The 22,565-nt window shown below is 36.2% G+C and overlaps 1 protein-coding gene across 2 annotated transcripts in view; it reads left to right on the forward strand.

Annotated features, from left to right (window-relative positions):
- The first annotated feature begins 386 nt into the window (after positions 1-386).
- Positions 387-22,565, forward strand: part of NYAP2 (neuronal tyrosine-phosphorylated phosphoinositide-3-kinase adaptor 2) — a 240,254-nt gene continuing 218,075 nt past the window's right edge. The window contains exons 1-2 of one of the 2 annotated variants that reach the window (XM_019736641.3): positions 387-973; positions 8,644-8,881. In XM_019736641.3, the coding sequence (XP_019592200.2) occupies positions 8,661-8,881 (221 nt within the window). In that variant the 5' untranslated portion in view covers positions 387-973; positions 8,644-8,660. The remainder of the gene's footprint in view (positions 974-8,643; positions 8,882-22,565) is intronic. The other variant, XM_088793756.1, reaches the window with a different exon arrangement.

The raw sequence follows: 22,565 nt of genomic DNA on the forward strand, positions 1-22,565 counted from the left end.
CGAAGTAGAACGATGCTGCTTTCGGGTTTCTTCTCATTTCTTCAGTTGCTTCTTCCCCTCCTTTTTCCAACGGGCCTAGTGAGCAGGAACTATCCAAGGTGCTAGAATGCCGGCAGCTTTGCCGTTCAATGCAGGCGGATCGCAGAAAGAGAGAAGAGAGATTACTGCTTATTTCAGAAGGTAGGTTCTTTGTTTCAGAATCCCTGATTAATCAGCAGCAGCATCAACAGACTAAGGCAGCTGGAGAGGAGAGAGAAAGAGAAGCAGGAAGGGAGGGAGTCAGGGGCAGGGAGGGAGGGAGGGGAGAGAGAGAATGAGAGAGAGAGAGAAAGCTGGTTGTCACGGGGGAGGGACCATGCCACAAGCTAGGCTGCTCCAAACCTTCTGTATGTAAGTGGCAATGAGAAAGAGCATCTTTTTGGCTGAAAGGAGACATTTAGAGAGGATGTTGCTGATTTTTTGTTTTCATTTATTTTTGTCTTTACAGAATATAATCAAATGAGGCACCTTTGCCAGCCTGGGTGATTGTTTCGAGTCTTGTAATCATCTGGGTAGCAAAGTGGGTAAAAGCATTCAATTCCTTCCCTGCTGGACCTGGAAGGAGAGGGGCTGTGTGTTCCTCCCCACCCATTAGCTATGCCCTCTTTTCTCTGAATGTCGATTTAAGGAAGCAAGCACCTGTCTTCTGTCACCGTATCTTCCTAGAAAACTTTAAAGGCCATTTTATCTGATAGGAAGGACATCAAGAATGCTCTGATCTCTAGTGATGAAGAATCTGGGAGTGGACACTTTTCCCATCCAGATACAATGCACTTTAATTGAAGAAAAACTGAGCTGAACTACAAGTCTATTTGTTATGGTGCTGGATTACTCCTACAGAACTGCCCTGAGATCAACCGCGAGAGAGGGCTCTGACAGACACAAGTCACCTCCTGATTATTGCACTTACCTCTCCCTGGGGACTTAAATTTTGGTATGTATCTCATTTTTCACATTCTCTAAGCATGCTAATTAAATCCAGCACTAAATAGATCAAGCTCTCTGGTTGTGAAATGGAATGGGTTTTAGCTGGGGATACTTAATGCTGAAGTTTGCATGTCTTATTAGGTGGAGCAGAAATGAAGGCATCCAGGGCATTAATGAGCCTCAGGCTATTTTGTATCCTCTTACCCACTTAGTTACATTACCACAGAAATGGTTAAACTAGATTTTCATTGGTAAAATAAGCCATGATGAATTATTAAAAGCATTGAAAATATTTTCCAGGGTATTAATTGGCATTCATATTGTTCATGCTAGCTATTTATCTGCTATTCCATATCATAAATATTTTACAACAGTCTCTTAGCACTTTTATGTTAGCTCAATTTTATGCCCTCCCAAGAAAAGACACAGTACACCCCCAATAAAATACAAACTATTAGACAGACACCAAAGCTGAAACTGCTTCTTCCTAACTAGTTAAACATAAACCCTTTCAGAAACATACATGTTTAATATCACACAATACCAGGATGATTTCATTAGTGTCATCATAATAAATATTTTCTATTGAACTTTAAGTGGACTTATTTTACTTGGGACACACACTTATTTTGTTGGAGTGTCTCTGTTCTAATTTTTCCAACTACCAACACTATTTTACATACATGAAATGTAAGTATTTCAAACCCAGAAGAAATGTTACATGAAATAACATTATTTGTTTTCATTAGAAAATGCTAAAGTTATGTTGATACTGGATTTTTTATCTAAATATATTCCCGAAATAAAGGAATCCAATTGAAGACTTTACATGATATACTTTTGGTCATTTTATCATGCAAGAATTTATAACCCAGTAGTGTGGAATAATTGTAGAAAACAAGTGAAAATTAATTCCTTTTCTAATTCTTCATAGTTTAAACAATGTTCCAACTTATTTTCTATATTATCAAGTGGTAAACAAATTAATATGAGAAAATGTAAGCCACACATGCCAAAATTATTTTGTTTTTTTTTCTGTGGGAAGTGCAACATATGTTTGACAATTCAGCAAAGAAGTGGACTCTGTGAAGGAAATTGACAATTTAGGAAATTAATGATAACAGACTTGAGCAAAAAAAAAATTACAACTTCACAAGTACTATAGAGATGTCTAAGGACTTGAAGCATCTATAAACTTTAGAGGGAGAAGTATAAAAATCCTAAACACTGGAAGATTGGCTATTGTTTGGAGAAAAAAAAAAGTAAGTCATAAACTCCCAATTAGATGATTTGCATTGTAGCTCCAGTCAGCAATTTATTATACTGATTATATCTACTTTGCAAATGATGCCTTATAAGCTTCTGGAAACATGTGGCCAAAGGCTCAAAAAAGTACCTCAGCTATTGACATTTTGTGTGAATCCCTAATATTAGTGGAAATGTGCAATCTTTTTGTACCGTGGGTAAATAGCTCCATGACAACCTGGAAGTTGGGGAGGAAATTCTAATTTATGATGCTCCTACATTAACATGATTTATGCCCATTTTACCCATTTTGGGAAGGGAGATAGTGGAAATAAACTCACTCCAAAGTAATCTGCTTTCTGAGAAAAAAAAAAAAAGCAATCAGTGTCTTTGTAGTCACTTCAACAAGCTCTTTTGGTTTTAACTCTAACATTTCCCATTTTGGTCAGAACAGCTGCATTTTGATGACAGTGAGGATGAGAAACTGAGCATGACAGTTTGTGGGCTTGAGGATGGGATTTCAAGGATAATCAAAGTGAAATTGCAGGACTGAATTTTGACAAACTGTGTATAAGATTTTATCAGAAAAACAATTTTGACATGGTTTACATGGGTTATGGATTATAACCAGGCAATCTAGTCTGTTGATTTTGTCCTATGTGAAGTCAGCACATTTTAGGAATTAATTTGCATGCATATTTACATATGTATGTGAATCCTGATTATTTAAGTACTTATATTTTCACAGTGTGTTTTCAAATTGGTCTGAGTACATGCAAAAAAATGTAAAAGACCTTTTTTTCTTCCATTGAACAAAATAATAGTCAAAATTGCATTGGGAAACTTTTATTCGGGTGAATCAATACTACTGGGCAAAATGGGATCCTCTCTCTCAAAGGAGATGCAGTGATTGGAGTGGGAGGGAAAATTAAATTTTAATAACTCAAACTGTAATAACTTCCTCACAGCATTAAGACAGGTGTGGTTTCAAAACCTCAGAAATAAATAAGTGGTGGAGACTAGGAAACTTTCCTACATGCAAATAAAATGAAAAACATAAATGAAATGATGGCAAACTGTCTAGGTTTTCCACCTGGAGATTTATTCCCACTATGTATTTTGTTTTCCCCAGATAACAAAAATAGCATTATAATAATAACACAGAATAAACTTTATTATTTGTTAGCTTCTAGGGTTGGCCATGACCTAAAATTTAAGAAGCTTCTCATAGAGCTTCAAGAAATGGGGAGCCGTTCTCTCCCAAGCAAGTGGTTTTTCTTCCTCTACCACTCAATTGATGTGCAAAATAACTGGATGAGTGGAAATTTTACAACTTGCCTTAGAAAACCAAAGTTTTAGATGGAGAACAGATCCATTTCAGAAATTCTGAGTAAATACTTTAAAAAGAAAAAAAAAAAAAAAAGAACCAGCACCCATGAAGGCCCATGGACTAATTCACAGATGACACTGGTGTACTGGAACCCTGCTTTTGGTAAATGGTGGTAAATGATCCATGCCTGAGAAATGTGTGTACACAGCTACCTGAGCCCATCCTTAACAGAGCCAGAGTGGTTAATGTCACAATGCATGAAATTACACTAAAGAAAGAATTTGTCCTGAATTTTAAGAAGAGGAAAGAGAAATACTTTAACATGCATGAGAATATGCATGCTTAATATTTATCTGACCCTTTTCCCACATCTTGTTTTCAACAACAGCCTGCATTTAATATGTAATCCTCTGTTCTATGGGGAATTCAATCTTGACATCAGTTAGTGCCACATTAAATATGCTTTGGTAAATTGAGACCACACAAAATTGGTACCTTAATATACAAAAGGAATAACCCATGTTAATATATGATCTTTAAGTTCTTGCATACACTTATTTCTCAAAAATATGAGCTCCCACCCCTTTTTTTGTCTTTCACACAAAAAGTCATGTAGTGTTTCAGCTTCTTGAGTTCCTTGGATGCAAGTAGTGGCTACAGAAAGAGAAAAGAAAAGTGATTTTTAAAATATTTCTATGGGTTCCATTTTGATATTCTTATGTATATTTTATGTTCCACATGTATATATACTAGATAATTTTATTTCAGTGGAAACATTTTAAAGAAATGTAATGCTACTTTCAGCTCCAGGTTCAGCATCAGAATGTACAGTGATGGTTTTACACAAAAGAACATAAAGAAATGGTTAATTCAGTAATAAGTTAAGGGCTTAGTACTTTAAATATAACCTGATTCTCACCAGTGTAAATTGGTGCATCTTAGTTGAGTAGAATTAAATTTCAAATTTTGGGAAGTGTCACAATATTATTCAAAGTTGTCTTTAGGAAGGGCGTGGTTAACAGGAACTAAATTTAAAAAGTGAAAGAATAAAATAAAATAAAGCTGAGAAATTAAACACCCAGTTGTATTTAAGCCAAAATATATAGCTTTTATAAGAATGGCAATGATTTTAAATATAGGAATCCAGAAATTAAACAAAAGAAATCTTTTACAAATGAAGAATCCAGTGGTGGAAAAAAGGAGTAAAGTGAAGACATGTTTACCTGTGATCTGTATGGGAATTCTGATCTCAGTCATTTTAGGTTTTTCCTCAGGGGAGTCCCTCACATAAATTGTACACATTGGCCACAATTTCCAAGAAAAAGAACACACTCACGTAAGTTTTACACGATTTGAATCAATACTGTGCTTTCCAAATAAAACATATTTGCCTGTGGATGAAGACCATAGATGCTAGCTTTCAACCAATGCTCGGGGAGGCAGAGGGAGCTAAAATGTCTAGTTTGTTGTGAGCAAAAATGGCTGCAGACACACACTAGTTCAAATAGAAGCACTGAATGTAGAAATGCAAGGTTTTCCCTTCAATCTCACCCACTCTGTTGTCATAAATATCCCATGCAATAATTTGTGGTCTTGTAAGTTAGACTGATCGATTGTGTTATATCTAAAGATGCTACCTGAAGGAAATGTCCCATTTGCTTCTGAACTATGGTCTTTTAAGACGTCAACTTTAGGAATTAGATGTTCAAGACAAGCCTTCGTAGAATGCTTGTATATAAGATTTTCATCCAAGGGCCAGAAAATAACTTGATTTACTATCTCACAGTCAAAACACAGCCAAGTTTTTAGTGGTAAAAAAAGACCTGATTCAATATCTACCTTAGCCATAAATATAAATTTCCGAAAGATAAACGGATTTATGATACACTTGTTTGTGGGTTGTCACTGCATGGGAGTGGTAGTAGTTGTAATAAGGTAGGTAGACATTTAACATACAGTTCATTCTTCTTTACTGTTCAGTTGCCTAAGAAACAATTTTTGGCTTGTAAGAGTGTAGTCTGAATGTTCCAGAAATGGGATGAGCCTGGTGATTGATAAGTCCAAAACCTTTATTTTCTAGATGTGGACAAACCAGGAAAATAAAATGGGGCAAAATGGATAATAGGCCTGTGTAATGTTGTGACTAATAATTATAATCATGTTTATTGAACACTTATATGCATTTTCTAACTAAATCATCACAACAACCTAAAGAGGCAAATACTATTCCAACCACCATTTTAAAAACATGGAAACTCAACCTTAAAGAGGTTAAGTAACTTACACATAGTCAGAGATCTAAGGGTGATGTAGCTGGGGGTTTCAGGCCATACTGCTCAACTTTTCAGCTATGCCTTTCAAGACTGCCTCACTGCTCATCCCTCCCTTACATTAGAAAGTCCATTTTTATTTTTGAAAACTAGATACAACTTTTCAAAAGTTTTTTTTTGTTCCTTCTTAAAAATGGTGATCATAACCCATGACAAACCAGTGAATGTCACCACTGCCACCTGAATCAATGCCCTTGTTATACTGTATTGCAATTGTTTATTCATTGTGCATTTATAAGACAGTGTGAAGGGCTAGATAAACACAATTCTGCCTGTATCAGTGCCTGGTTCATAACAAATGCTCAAGAAATACTCGAATAAAAAAAATGATTGTAGAAGCAAACATTTCTCTAGAACTAGATGACATAAGCATGCTCTAAAGTTTTACTAGATTTTATGGTTGATTTTCATCCCACTTTTCGTCTTAGTTTCAAAAAATCTTATAATACAATTTTTCCATAGCACAAATATTTTATGATATGATTATTTAATATTTTCTCAGAATAATTTGAAAGACCATTTAGTAACAGTATATTTTCAGAGGTACACAATTAACCTTGTTAATTGTTAATTGTTAACCTTGTTAATTGTTTGGAATGTATAAATTGTATAAAGAATCACTGGTGTCCTTTGGATGGGAGGGAAACTTGAAGGAAGAAATAAAAACCTGTGGGTAATGCCTCACACAGGGGAAATATACAGTTTTGCTCTAGGGCACAGCGGGAGTGATCATCTTCCACCCTGAGGCATTACTTCTAGAATCCTTGTAATACTGACTTGGCTTGCTTAACTATGGTAGAATTAATTGCTGTAAAGTTATGCAGATCTTTTTTTATCCAGGCACACCTAGTGCTGAAGTCCTTGGTAGAAGGGAATTTTTAATAATGGCAATGCTTTAGTTTTCTGGGAATCATGTTCTTATATGTCTTTCTCCAAAACTGCAATCCTTTGTAACAGTAATTTTCTATTCCTCTGTGTGTCCACCACGTAAACATCTAATCTGATGGACTGATATTAAAATACAATTAATTATGTTAGATAGTTGGAATAAAAAGACCATTTCATTTGTCAACCCATTATAGATTTAAACCAAACCAAACATAATACAACTTAACATAAAAAAAAAAAAAAAAATCATGAGTCAACAAATAACTTTTCATATCCTCTAGTTTCAACAATTTCATATAGAATGGGGAATAAATATATCCTTAAATTCAGAGTCAATTTCAAATAATGTATGGATTGACTGGCAGCTAAAGTGCTAATAAACTGTGATAAGAAGTGAAGTTTCCATAGCTACAACCCAGGTATGGAACATAATTATACTTGTAAAAAATCAGAATAAAATTTGTAATGGTGCAAATGAAAGTCTGTGACTTCAACAAATAGTTGGACTAATATTTTTAAAATATCCTTTGGAGACTTTTGAAGACAGTAAAAAGATGTAAAGGTAATTTATAATTTTTAAATGGCCGCATATTTCCCCTTGTTAATCAATTTTGCTTTAGGTTTTCCAATCTGCCTCAATTATACCACTTTCCTAGACTATTACATTGAATATGTAATTGAGGACAGTAAGCCTTATTAAGCTAGGAGGGTAACATATCTATCTTGTGTGTAATTAATTAAACTTCTGTTCTAGTTTTGATTGATTAAAGCACAATTTCTTTATCCCCTGGCTTTATTGATTCCTATGATTCATTGGATACCTCTACTTCAAGGCATGCTGATTTTCATAGCCTGCTGGTTTTCTATCCCCCGTTCATCTATACACATATATATTTTCCATTACTATTGCTGCCAGTCTTCCTCCTACACTTTTATTAAAATGATACTAGCTATCATTATTATGTGCTTACTATTATTGAACTTTATGCTAAATTCTTTACAATCATCACCTCTCTTAATCTTCACAACAGCAGGAGGTAGGAGAGATTATTTCCATCATTTTATAGGCAAGTGTAATATGTATTGGTTGAAAGTCCTATGTTGTTGTTTTGATTTGATTTTGGTTTTCCGTAATCCTTTTTGTGCCCGAGGTTCTTAAACCTTCATGTAACAATGATAATCACAGTTGTCACGGCCTGAATTACCAGGTTGGTCCGGATTACCACAGTCCTGGTGATCTATGAGATGTGAGTTAGGGTCAAGGTATTAAAGAGAACCATTCTGAAAAATAATGGAGGGTCAAACAGGGATTATTGCCAAGACAAATTATATTAGAAATGTCTATTTCCTTTCCTTGATGGCTGCTATATCCTGTATGAATAGTTCAGATTCCTAAAACTTAATTTAAAATTCTAAGGAAAAAACACACAATGAGAAAATTTGTTCCAAGCAATTATTTTATTTGAAATTGAACAGAAAAGTCCTAATGGTGATCAGAAACAAATGAAGCTTGGATCTGATATATCTTGTTGGTATAAGTACATGTTGTTGAGGAACAGAGTCATAACTCTAATTACATAAACCAAACTTTTACCTTTCTACACTACACTGTATTTGTACCATCCTATTACCTTTCAATGCAAAAGCCTTGGCCTCTGTCCTGCTAATTTTGATTCTCTGAGGGAGTGTTTGCTACCCAGGCCACATTCATTTAATATTTACTTCAAATACTCTGATGGCTTATAATTTCTAATGAGACGTTGTCTCCAAATAGTCTACCATAATCCTTGGAGTTTGGGGCTGACAAGATAATAGGGAGAATAAACAACACCTTGATTTTATCTCCTCCCTTGACAAAGATAAAAATGCATTCTCATCCTACAGGAAGTGTTCCTTTTTACATGATATCCTCCAAGATGATGAGTTCTAATCCAGAGGAAGACCCTTTGGACACATTTCTTCAGTATATTGAGGATATGGGGATGAAGGCTTACGATGGTTTGGTTATTCAGAATGCATCAGACATTGCTCGAGAGAACGATCGCTTGAGAAATGAAACAAACCTGGCCTACTTGAAGGAGAAGAATGAAAAACGCCGAAGACAAGAAGAAGCAATAAAACGGTAAATATAAACAAAAGTATTCTGAGTTTTGTGCACACGAGGAAATTGGTGAGTTTTATAAAGGATGGGTTGTTGTCACCAGGTCAAGAAGGGGACTGTGAAAGTTTGACTCTATGAGACCAATTGAAAATGGCACCTCAACTATAACAAAAACGCAATGCATCTTACTGACAGGATCGTCACCTTAGTCACAGACGTTATTTACTTGTGTGTTGTGCAGGTGGAGGTCAGATGGGTGGGGAAATAATTCAGTTTCCTATAAACAAAAGTTCATACTGAACGGTCTCTTGATAAAAGCCCAAGAGAGTACATAAACACTTTAAGAGCCAATGTTTGATGAAAATCCCCACCTTAATGGTCCTTTTTTATAGTTCTTACCTTATGATATATTCATCTTCTCCCTCAATTATTAAAAAGACTCATCGATAATTAGAATTATATAAGTATATGAAGGCATGTAGAACTCTCAGAGTGTGCTCTCTGTGTGTTTTATGGCTATTATAGCTCTTGTATAGGTATCCCAGGTTTATTCAAAGGAAAAAAACTTTTATACTGCAAAACGACAGAAAATGACTTATGCTGCAACATCTACAGCTACAAGTAGGTGAGCCCTAGATTGCAGTTTCCTAGGGCACTGAGACCAAAAGAAGGATACAGATCTTTTGATTTTTCAAAAGAATGTTACAGTGTTTTCAGTGTGTGTGTGGGGGGGGTATTTTAAGGGGTATGGGTAGATACATGTGTTTAATGGAGTCCTGTTTCTTCAACGGAGTCTGTTTACTAAGAACGAAGATGCAGAATTTAGGGAATTAATCAATATCTATTAGCTGGATAATTGAATAGTAATAGTTAAGCTATTTTGATAATTAGTTGGTGAATTTTTCATCAAATCTGGCATGAACACTTTTGCTTACTCTGTGAACATTGTGATATGAAGGAAAATAAATTATTACTTTAAGATGAAGTTTTCATTCTTATAAAGAAGCTAGGTAAGTATGCACTACTTCACTTATTAAATGACACATAATTTTATATGAGAGGGCAAGCCGGAAGAGGGGGAGAGATTTAGAAGAAAAATAGAAATAAATTTTGTGGAGGATTATTTTTTTTCCTCTGGACAATTAAAATGGAAATCTATTCTTTATCTGGTATAAAAATGTTTGTAAAATTGCATACTGGATAAACAGAGTCACTATTCATAGTATATGTATACTTCAATTAATTTGTTGTTGGGAACTATGTTATTTTTAATTCTACCTAACTTTAGTTGGTACCAGATTTCTTTCTAGGGAACAATAAATGTCCTCTCTTAGGACAGTATTTTTTTTGTTGTTTGTTTGTTTTTGTGTGTGTTTTGTTGTTGTTGTTGTTGTTTTTTCTGTGAAGTAAACCTGATGGGCTTATATGTGTATGTGAGCAGTTTATTTTACTTTTATGAGTCTAAGTTTTTAAAATTCAAAACCAAAAAGGATAGGATACATAATTTCTGAAATAATTTCAGCCCTAAAATCTAAAATTTCCCACTAATGCACTAAACCTCAATGATTAATTCTTTTCTGTAAGCATATAAACAGACTTATTTGCTGAATAATTTCATTAGGTTTTACCAAGCACCCACAGTGTGCTTCTCACTGTACTATTATCTTCCGTGTTTCATCAACCTTCAGCAGGTTTCTTTCTATCTAAAGATTCATAGATATTGTGATAGCAAAAATGGCTCATTTAAGGTGGTTTACTGTCAAGTGTTCAAAGGGACATAACCAACAATTTCAATGAAGTCTAAAGACCAAGGAATGGAAGCAAGAATTTAGGTAGTGAGAACAGCAAAGCACTGTTAAGTGAGGTCCAGAAAATTCAGCTTGTGAACTTTGATGTGGTTCCTGCTAGATTAGTGAAGCAATGTGTTTTAGAATTATGTTAGAAAGCATAAAAATAAGGAGAGTTCAGTTCACACATTTATTGAAGGAGTCTCAAATGATCTGGAGACATTTGTTTCCACATCACCCCTCAGCATAAGTTAAAAATTTAGTCTGCCCTGTTTGTGCATAGAGTAAAGGATAGGAGTAAGTCATCCACCGTGTGTGTGTGTGTGTGTGTGTGTTTATTTGAAATAGTTTTTCTGAGCATGAGGGTTCTTTCTTGCATCAAATAAGCATATATATATATGTGTGTGTGTATGTGTGTGTGTGTGTGTGTGTGTGTGTGTGTGTATAATTAGATTAGGAGAAAAATAGGGAACCCATTGATAGCAGGAAGAAGCAAGAGTCTTCTAGGGTCCTGCATTTGAAAAGATAGGTATTCATTCACTGTGCATGGTTTCCATGGTATAATGTACTGGAAAATGCATGCCTGGAGCCAGGTTACTCTTAGGTTCCATAAGTATGTTGCTTACAGCGCTATTGTTGCCAGAGTAGTTGGTGTTATCCACAGGAAGGTAATAAAGGTTTGTACTTTATGTCAGTGACCTAGGAATAGTGGGATTTTAGATGATAGAACCATTCAGAATGTATCATCATCTATACTCATACTATCTCTAGGTATGTGCATAGTTGAAGACTAAGCCAACTTCTCAGGCACGGGGATACCAACGAGAGGTAAACAGACTCCCATACCCTAGTAAAGTGGGCTTATGTTCAAGTTGAATTCTGACCCCACACCTGAAGTAAAGGGTAAGGCAGAGAGACTTTAGTCCTGGAAGCAAGGAAGGACACTGAGCTAAGTGAGATGGTTAGGGCACCTCTCACCTGAGTTCAAGGTGACTAGAGGCAATTAGCCAACAAGGCCCACAATATGGGACGTGGTTGCTGATGCCCAAGCTACAACACACGTTTTATGAGAGGAAGTGCTCATTTTCTGTATACCGTATTGAATAGAATCTAGAGCCTACAAATTGCTCAACACTTGCAGTTAAATGTATTCATTGATTGGAGAAATATTTATTAAAATGTTGCTAAGTGTCCGAGATCTTGATAATGAGCAGAACGAAGTTCCTGGTTATAAGGGAACTAACTACATTCTGAGAGAAGGGTGAAGGAGACACACAGGAAAACAATTAGTATGTGTAAATACATAAGACAGGTGGTAATAATGTTTTACACTATAAACCAAAGCAGGGTAAAGGAGATCAAACACCGATGCCAGGGAAGGCCTCTGAGAACAGACTACTTCTGAGCAGAGACATGAGATACTGGAAGCGTACTGCCAGCAATGTGAGCCGCATGGCTACCTGCGGGAAGATAAATGTAGGAGGAGGTCGCAGCAAGCTTGATGTGTTCCAAGAAGAGGATGAGGTGTCGTGTAGTCATCAAGGCAAAAACTGGGGGGATACAAGTTCAGGCTGGTAGTGGGCCCCCCAGACATGCAAAGCCTTATAAGCTCTTAAGTTTTATTCTGGAAGAGAAAAAAAATGATTGAAGAGTTTTGAACAGAGGTTTGGCATGCCCTAACTGAACATTTTACAAGGTTTACTGTTTTCTGTGTATTACATAGATGGATGGGGCATAGCCAGATGCAAGAAATCCAGAGAGAAAGCTTTTGCAGTAATTCAGGTGAGAAATGACAGTAGTTTGGACTAGGATGGTAACAGTTAAGGTGGCATAAAATGATCAAATTATAGGCTCCATCAGAATTTTCTGATTGATGAGACGTAGGAGTTGAGTAAGAGAAAGGAATTGAAGATGGTTCTCAAGTTTGTTTTGTTGTGGATTTTTGGATGTTATTGTTCCATTGTGTTTTGTTTTGGTTGAACAACTAGAAGAATGGTGATTACACTTAGCAAAATAATAAAAACTGGAAGAGGAGTAGGTTTAGGTTAAATAGTGTGGAAATAGGAGCTCGGCTTTCCCATGCCAATTTTGTAAGCCCTTTTAGATATCCAAATGGAGAATTCTGGCTCGGCAGTTGGATCCAGGACTCGTGGTGGAGATGAAAGCTGCGATATAAATATAAGAGTCATATCCTATAGACTTCACAGTCATGGGCCTAGTTGAGAATACCTAGGACCTAAAAATAGATAGAGGTGACAATAGCAATCATGACTGTTTTTTGGGGCACCTGATGGCTTACATGATACGAACAGTAGAAGAATCAAGTAAACACAGCCAGGGTGAAAGAGAGGAACAACAAAGGAGGGTGATGCCCCTGAGTGAAGTGACAGAAGTGATTAAAGGAGAGAGAGTGATTTTACCGTGAGAGCAAGTAGGATGAACCTTGAGAACCGACTACTATTTACCACATTGGTGTTACTGACAAGAACAGTTTTGGGGAGGGGTGGGGAAAAAACCCACTGAGGTTGTGTTCATGAAAGAGTGGGAAGGAAGGAATTGAAACAAAATATAGACAACTATTTTGAGGACTTTGCAGTTAAAAAAATTCAAAAATATGAAGGGTAGTTGAAGAGGGAAGTGCGGTTTATGGTGAAAGTATATTTTTCTACTTTTTTCCTTTATGAAGAGAGAAAACCAGCTCATTTAAAATACTAATATGTATGATCATAATAGAAAGGAAAATGGTAGTAGCTTAGGAGAAGGTAGGAAAATTACTGTCATTATGTCCTTGAGTATGTGGGGAGGGATGTGACCTAACGTTATCTGGCCCAGAGCAGAGACTGCTGGGCCATGGTAAGAGAAGGGACACCACAATGTATTGGTGACTGAACAATGAATAAATGAATGACTAAGCCTGCATGAAAAGGCCCCAAACCTGGCTCATCATACGCCATACACCATTTTATTATTGTACCCATGGGTATGTGATAAGAATTGAAAGATGTAGTGTATATCTTTCTATCAATAATGCTTCCCACTGTTTCTTACATGCTTTCCCCCACATGTTTTTCTGGAACCCTAAAGTGCAGATGTCTTTGGAAGGGAAAATATGCTAGTAAAGCCTGCTAAATTGTTGAGACTTCTCAAATGTCTTTCATTTTCAAAAGCAGGGCTCATGTACAGCATGAGGATGCAGAAGTCTTTGGATATTGTTGGGGGAGGGGTTGGAGAGGAAAAGTGAAAGGAGCCAAACAAATGATGATTGGACAGGGGGAGGAGATTAACGGCCTTGCCTGACTTTGTGACAGGACTGGTTGTGGATATCTCAAATTATCCCATCTCAATATCCATTGTAATGTCCAAATTCAATTTTATTTTGTTCATATGGTGACCAGTCTCTTGGAGTTTTGACAGTTAAAAATATAATAATATTTGATATGATAGAAATCCTAACGGTATATTTTTTTAGAATTGCTTCAACATTCCTAATAGGAGTTATATTTTGAATATTTTTTAAAACTCCACAGCAAGATTCTAGTCACACAGGCATGTAGGGGTTTCAGGGCAGGCAAGAGAAGCAGAATACTAACATCTAAATTCCACACATATTTTAATGTTGTTAACATGCAATTTACATCAAGTGGGAGAGAAAATTCAACACGACATTAATGAACACAGTCTAATCAATTAAAATTCTTTATCATGTCTGCTGGATGCCTTCTTTAATATATAGTATGATTGAATATATAGGCTGTAAATGCTGAAAATCTAAAGATGGGGCATGTTTGACCTTGAAAAGGCATTGATGATAATTCTCTGTGAAATATGCCAGTTGCAATTTCAGAAATGTGTAGACTGCCAAGGATTGCTTAAAAAATGGAAATAGGATTTCTTATGATTGACCTTCTGGATCACATATGTGCTGAAATGCCTTTTGTGCTGAAGCTCGAAAGCTTAAAACACTGAGCTCTTAGAAAAAGAATACCCTCATCTCTTTCTCGGTGTTCTAAGTCACTTAGGCTTTCTGAGTCCAATTCCTTATTTTTAAACTAACTTGAGCCACATGTCACTCCGAACTTTCTTGTTCCTTCACTTTTATTTCTCAAATGGGATTTTACCAAAAAGACTTGTTGGGTGAAAAATTCTAAATAAATACAAAGATACTGTTGTTGCTTTTCTTAACAGCTCCAAATAATTTTTGGTGAGAAAGACTTAGAAAAGTTAATGGAGAATAAAAACTTATTTCAGTAGCTCATTGTTTCAGCTATTTTAAATCCTAATGGTTTTGTGCAGGCACTGTTAAATGAGATTTAATTTTTATTAAAACACCTATAAGACAACAAACACACAAAACCTACAGCTTCAAACAAGGGAGCGCAGTCGAGACAGGTTACAAAACTCTGGTTTGTCACGTGTGGGCATGAAAAGGCACTTTTAAAAAAGAAGCACGATGGGCATAGTGAACCATTGACTCCGGACAGGCACCAGCCACTAAGAAGGAAGAAACTGACCAATGAAAACAGAGTCTCTCCATAAACAACCTGTAATGCAGTTCCTGTGAACATCAGGCCTGCTGTGGAGGTTTACTACTTAAAGGTAACACCTCATTTAGGACATCAAATAAAAAGATTTCCTGAGGAGGATGGGCAATCAAAAGATCATCTGGTCTACCAAAAGCACACTTAAGTTTGAGGCTTCCTTTCAGGTACTTTTTTCTTTCTGGATTCTGGAACTAGTCCCTTTGCTGTCTCATTTTATTATTTGCCACAGTATTTAAAAAGCAATACAGGAAATATCCCTTAAATAAAAAGCAACAAGAAAATTTGTTTCCAGTACATATTTTTGTATGTTTCCTGTTATAGGAAAGGGCTGTTTTTGTTGTTGTTATTGTTGTTGTTTTTAATGAAACAAATGCTATATTAGTGAAATTCTCCTAAACATTGCAAGTCTGGAAGACAGCTCTTGACTTTAGCAAAGTGGTTCTGACACAAAGGACTACTTAGGCTGATTAGGAACGTCTCTATTCCCTGTGGATGCCCTCAAGGGATCCATATGAGGTTATATTTCCTCTTTAAAAGTGACAGTCAGAAATAGAATTAGATTACTTACAGTTCTTTTAAAAATACATGCAATTTTATTTAGTATGTATACTTTAAGGCTATGTCTTTTTGAAGGTTTCAGTATTTCCGTTAGTCAAAGAGAAACAAAGGATCACTGAAATCTATTCTTTAGACTGTAAAGAAAAAGAAGTAAAAATAAACACAAAGAACATATTTGCTTTTCCTTTATTAAAGCATTGCTATCTAGAAAGTAAATGGTTATGATACCAAAGTTTTGAATTGGTTAAAATTTAAATGATTACTACCCAAAGACATAATTATACCGAGAGCTCTTATTGGAGGCATGTTAACAATTACATAAATCCTCTTTAGATAGTTATGGCTTCTGGAATCATACTCATGATTTGTGGCAGAAGACTTTATGGAAATAAAGAGCATTTATTGAAGTGCATTTTTGGGAATGACATATCCATTCAGTGCAGCATGAATAGCTACTTTGTCACGAATAGGTAATCTGATTTGAGTTTGTTTTAATTGGAGACATGTAGAAAAATGAAATACCCTATTTGTATATCAAAACACATGTTGAAGCATCATTGCTCAGTTGAAATGAGGATAGTTGAATGAACTAGGGTTCAGAGACACAACTATCAACTTTTAGAAATACCCTCCAGCTAGCCTGAGAATATTTAGAAATACTCTACAGCTAGCCTAGAAATATTCTATAGCTCCTATGCTTAGAGCATAGGAAATAAACTCCAAAAGCCCTCAGTCATACTCCTATCTAGAATTCGACTCAAACTGGCCATATGTCAGTCTTGCTGGAGTGAATCAGCTGATCTGATCTGTGAATTTCTGACCTAATTTTGCTGTAGGACTCAGTACTCAGGCAGAGAAAACAAGGTTAATGTGTTGATAAGGGGGCGAGATCAAGCAGCAGACAGTACCTTAATAACCCTCTCTAATTTCAGCTTCCTCTTGTGTCTGTGATTAATTCCAATCACTTTTCTATTAATCATTTCAGAGGACCACAAGCTGCTTTGCTTGTTTCTATATTAAAATTGCGCATCTGAATTTTCTTTTTTCAAAACTAAAAAAGATATCCAGATATTGGAGTAATTTTGGTTACAATACCAAATGCATGGGGAGATTTTTATTCATAGAATCATATGATTAGAAGAGAGAATTCAATAACTCATCTGTCCATCCCTTACTCACCTTTGTTAAGCTGGAAGTCAAATAGACTAGGCTGGTCCTAAATAAATCGATTTATTAAAAGTGTTCTATTTTTTTTTTTTTTCAGTGCTGGTGGGAAAACTTAATATTAATCAGCATATATCTATGGACACCACTTATACTCATTAATATTAACTTTCTCCACTTAGCCTAAAGACACGACATTTGTCCATTTTGGCTATTGTGCCATTTCACTTTGTAAGTCAAAATGGAGTCTGTCCTGCTGGCCTACAATTTTCAATAACAGTCACCACAGTCCTAAGATAATTAATGTAAACTTTAGCGTTCACCTATTTACAATTCACATGGCATCTATATTTGTCATAGGGGTGACTTTTGGGTTTTAATTTAGTCAGTTGCCAGGACAGATAAGAGGCTACCTATAGAGAGAGGGACCTTTGTTTAATGGCTCATGTTTAGGCAAGCCTCCTTCTTCTTTTCACATACCTTTTTAAGAGCCGTTTATATTTTTGGTTGTTTCTACTCTAATTATGTTCTGGACCTAATGTTGACTTTTCGTTTTAAAGAAGCTCAGTGTCTGTTTTATAGTTGAAATAAATGGACAGATGTTGGCAAGGGGAGGGGTTTTCGGAACATAGCCTCATATGGACTGCCAGTCAGCATGAAAATTAAACTCTTCTTATACTGAGGAAATTTCAGTCAAGAGCGGACCTTCCAAACGTCCAAACCTATGGCAACCTGAATGATCGAAAAGAAACCCATTGGAAAATTTAAGGTAATCTCTCTTTTAGAAGTAATGTTAAATATTTAGAGATGGTTATAGGTTAATTGGATAGTAATTTTCAGTCTAAGGCTGTTTCTTGTACTCTTCAGGCTATTAGAGGACATTCTCAATCTTTAACTAAACATGGTCTCTGAAAATGTTCAGAAGCCCAGATAAGAGAAGGGAATTATTATAAAGCAAGGCTATCAGTCAGGGGACTTTTTTTTTTTTTTTTTTTTTACTCCTTAAAATGCAGTATGGCTTAGACAGCATGTCTAACATAACAAATGAAGCTGTTAGAGTAGAGACTGGGCATGCTAATAAAACAGCTCCAAGGTTTCCGTCCAACTTTGAGGTAGCCTAAAGAAAGCATCTTCATTACAAATTTATGGGTCACCTTGAAATGAATTTTAATCATGAATTGATAAAAGGAAAGTCTCAAGGCCCCTCCCAAGATGAATCGTAGCTCAAAACACATGCTTGTAGTTCAAAGTTATTCTCAATAACATCCATATTTGGAAATGCATGGCAGAATATTCATAGCCATGCTAGAATGTGAATATAACTAGTGTGCCAGGAAGCAAAGGAAAAAAGAACCGTTTTTTTTAAAGACCTTTCAATAAGATGTACAAGGATGATGTTTTAAAAATAAAAAAAAAAAGGACCAGCATTTAAAATCCATTACTTTAATTAGTAAATTGCATTTTAGCCTTTGATTTGGAGCTAAGTGTACCACTCAGCATATCCTGATGTTTGAATAAGAAATGAAGTGGTTCAGCAGTGAAGAGGAACATTGCCAAGGAGACTTCTATATTTGCTGTTAGGCTGAGATCTATATGTGTTGCATAGCTATTTTTTTCCATATCAAGTTTTTCATTAAGCCTTTATTGAACATCTATGTCAGGCGTTGCTGTAGGTGCTTGCGATAAAGCAGTGAACAAAATAGTAAATAACACTTGCCCTCATGGGATTTACGATTTGGTGCGGATGGCGTGATGGAGACAGATAATAAACAAACAAGTGAGGAGTAATGTAAGTTAAAATGTGATGAGTTCTATGAAGAAAACGGAACTAGGGAATGGGGGGCTTCGGGGTGTGGGGAGAGTGCAATTTTTGATAGGTTGGTGAGGGAAAGCCTCAGTGAGGATGCCACATTTGAGTCAAGACCTGAGATAAGTGAGGGGAAGTCCATACAGACCTCCACGTAACAGGTTTCCAGGAAGAAAGACCATTCAGGGAAGAGGTCCTATGTGGGAGCATTCCTGGAATGTTGGAGGAACTGCAAGGAGGTCAGTGTGGCTGCAGAGTAGAAAGTGAGATGGAGAGGGTTGGAAGATGAGATCAGAAGTAAAAGGGTCAGCTCTTGTCAGCACAGGGAGGTCACTTTGGCTTTCATTCAGTGGAGATGAGATGAGAAACCACTGTCCTGTTTTGAGAGGAAGGATGTCATAATCTGACTTCTGTACATAAAAGAGGATCCTTCTGGCCATGCTGTGGAGCAATAAAGGCAGAAGCGGGGACACCATTTGTGAGATTATGAAAACACTCATGAGGAGGGAGGGTGGTGGCATGGACCAAAGCAGCAGTGCTGGATGGGGGGAGATGTGGTGAAATCTGAGATACATTGTGAAGGTTGAGTTGGCAGAATTTGGTGATGGATTGGAGGTGGAGTGTGAGAGCGAAATAAAATCATGGCATTGCCATGAATGGATGGGGAAGACAGCAGATGTGTTTTGGTGAGAAAGGTTGTACACATTTTAAGTTTGAGATGCCTATTAAGCTTCCAGTGATTTGTGGATATTTGTAAGAATATCATGTTTTGTATTTGAGAATTTGTAGGTATGAGACTGAATACTTTATGGAAATGCGAAACACTTTTATAAGACCTTAAAAGCTACACACACGTACATCAAGTTTGAGGTAAGATTTTTTTTTTTTTTAATGCTTCTCCAAAGGAGGGCAAGCATGTGGATTAACCAGAATAAATGAACATTTGCCTGGGGGTCTCTGCCTTTATGTGGAGCTAGTGGAGTCAGCGAGTTTGAGTCTAAGAGTGACATGATCCACGCTCTCAGAAACTTTCCAGGTCAAGGCAGAGATAACAGCCTTAGTCCTGAAATCTAAGAAGTGAGATAAAAGGTGGATACAGGCCTGCAGAACACTTGACATTTTTGAAAAGGAAAAGTATTCTGACGATCGATAGTGTCAATTATTAGCATCGGTAATATTTACTTATGGCCTTTTGGCAATGATGGAGACAGATAGTTTTTTAATTGGAAGCATGTCTTTTAAAATACCTTTCTGTGGACACCTTTCTGTTCTTTGGTATTCCAATCAACCCATAGATTATTACCCAATTCTAAAATGGAGATGTGGAGTAACCATGAGTGTGTGGATACAGGGGAGTATAACTAGGTAGATGGGAAAATCCTAGTGCCTGGACAACAGGGGGATTGGTTCCTTTCACTCCCCAGCTTTAGTGAGACACATCAAATGTCTCAATGTCTCTTAATTCTTAAAGTTACGTTTATGCCTTTGTTAATGAGAAATAATATTCATTTTGTTGTGTTCAGAGAAATAAATCACGTAACACACGTGGTACAAGCAACTACTAGAATAGCCAGCACATTGTGGCTGCTTAGAATTGGCAGCTACTATGTAGTATTACTATTTGTATTTAGTATTTAGTGTTAGCATTAGTATTAGTATTAATATTAGTGTTAGTATTATTGCTCTTACTGTCATTGTTATTACATTCATGTTCATCACAGAATGTAGTCACATTAATACTGACATCGGGCACCATATCCTAAAAGGTTCTACTTTCACTTAGGGTAGAACCCAACCCGGAAAAAGAAACGGGATTGTTTGCTTTGAGCATTTGCAAATGACATGTGTACCCATCTCCCAAGTGTGTATTTCTAACTTTATCATTTTGTTTCATCTTCTCAGTGTACACATATTTTTTGTTATTTCTGCTAAAATAGTTAAATTGACATGAGGGCCGAGAGAATTTTAGCATATGAATAGATTCAAAAGGATGCAATAATTGGTAGTTTTAGTCTTAATTATTAAACTGGCTTCTAAGAGCAGAGAAATTGTTTCTTGTGCATAGTAGGTTTTGAAACATTTGTCAAATCAGATACCATCAACTCACAGTGTGCACTGGCTTTGGATTTCCCCAGAGAAAAGGAAATAAACTGACATAGCATGTGATTTTTTTTTAATGCAATTCACTAATGAATGTCTAGATATTTTATGGGACCTACCCTGAAAGTTTTCTCTCTTGGCATATGAGCTGCTAAATTCTTACTCTTTTCATGGAAGTGCACACTTTCTGTGAAACTGCTATAACATTTAAGCTAAAACTAAACAGAGAAAGAAATAATGAATCATGAGGATTAAATGACTATATCTATAGCAGCTAACAATCTAAACTGATTTTTTTAAGAAAAATGCTTTGTGGTTTGATTTCTCTTCTGGAGAGATAGGTGTTTTCAACATTGCATTGTAAATACTACTTAGAGCTTTCAGTTTTGTATTGGTTTGAGGATACTGGGGGAGGCTGGGCCGACAGTAGCCTCCAAATGCCCTTTGCACAGGAAAGAGTGCTTCTTTCCTGCACAGGGCTTGATGTGGTAATTGTAACTCGGACATTCCCAGCTCTTTTTCAAAGGGAACCAGAATTGCATGGAGAAACTTGAGCCTTTAAGAATGTTCCTAGAGGGATTCTTAACCTTCTAGAATGCTTGTTGTTATATTGTCCCATGTAACTTTAAAAATGGCTCACATACCTGTTACAATATACCACTGAAATATTAATAGTGTTTGTTTTGGAGATAAGTGAAAAAATAGTACTGGAAATCACTTGTCAAGCACATTATTGTAGATATTATTTTATTTTCTTGGGGGCAGAGATGACATTTGATGATTTACAAAAAGGAAAGAACAGTGATGGAGAAATTAAAAGAAAAAATGACTATCTTTATAGTTATCAGAATACATGTGGACTCTTCTGCCAGGAGTAGGGGCATGACTTCCTTTTTATCTTCCTCCCATGCCAGGTATGAGATTATACAGCAGGAGAATGTATGATCAGTGAGATTAGAATCTGAAATAATTTCCCCTTTGTTACTTTTAAAGTGTTTTAGAAAAAAACTCATTGTAATTAATGTAAATTTTTCATTTTTGCCTACTGGCCTCTGGGTAATGAAACACAGGGTCAAGAGATGAGTAGTTTGAAACTTTTCTCTGGATTTTTACTGAGTCCTGTTTGAAGCCCTCAAACCTCAGCAATTCCCAATTCTCAGTAGGTCAGTACAAATAGCATACCTTACTTAAGAAGAAATCCCACGTATTTTAGAACCCCTGTTAGAGCAGACACCTTCATTTCTAGAAACTCATTCTTTCAAATACAAAATTTTATTCTTAGATTCTTTTTTTCCATATAGTTTATTTGGACTTTATTTCTTCTTGATAATTTAGTGTTTTAATTCCTTTCCTTAGTTCCTGTCATTTGTGATACACTCCAATTTGAATCTGGGGTGTGTGTGTGTGTGTGTGTGTGTGTGTGTGTGTGTGTGTGTGTGTGGTTTGCTCTGTTCAGTTTGTGCTCAATTATTTAAAAAGCCTAGGTATTTCAAATAAAAATAGAGGAGAGAAACACGTTTTCAAAATGTGGTACGTGGTTCAACAGATTAAATGGTATAAAGAGAGCTGGGGGAGGGGGGTAGAAAAGGACTGTCCAGTAAAAGCCTTTTTAGCAAATCATACTGAATCTCATTAATAAAGAATACATCCACTAAAGCTGCACCATCAATCTACCATGTGCATTAGTGATGTCTAGTCCAATTCAGGTAGATAAATTGTTCCCTAAGTGTTGGTCGGCTGCCACTCAA

Source organism: Rhinolophus sinicus, chromosome 17 (genome assembly GCF_057876585.1).
Source record: "Rhinolophus sinicus isolate RSI-liver-muscle chromosome 17, RSI-T2T, whole genome shotgun sequence".
NCBI lineage: Eukaryota > Metazoa > Chordata > Mammalia > Chiroptera > Rhinolophidae > Rhinolophus > Rhinolophus sinicus.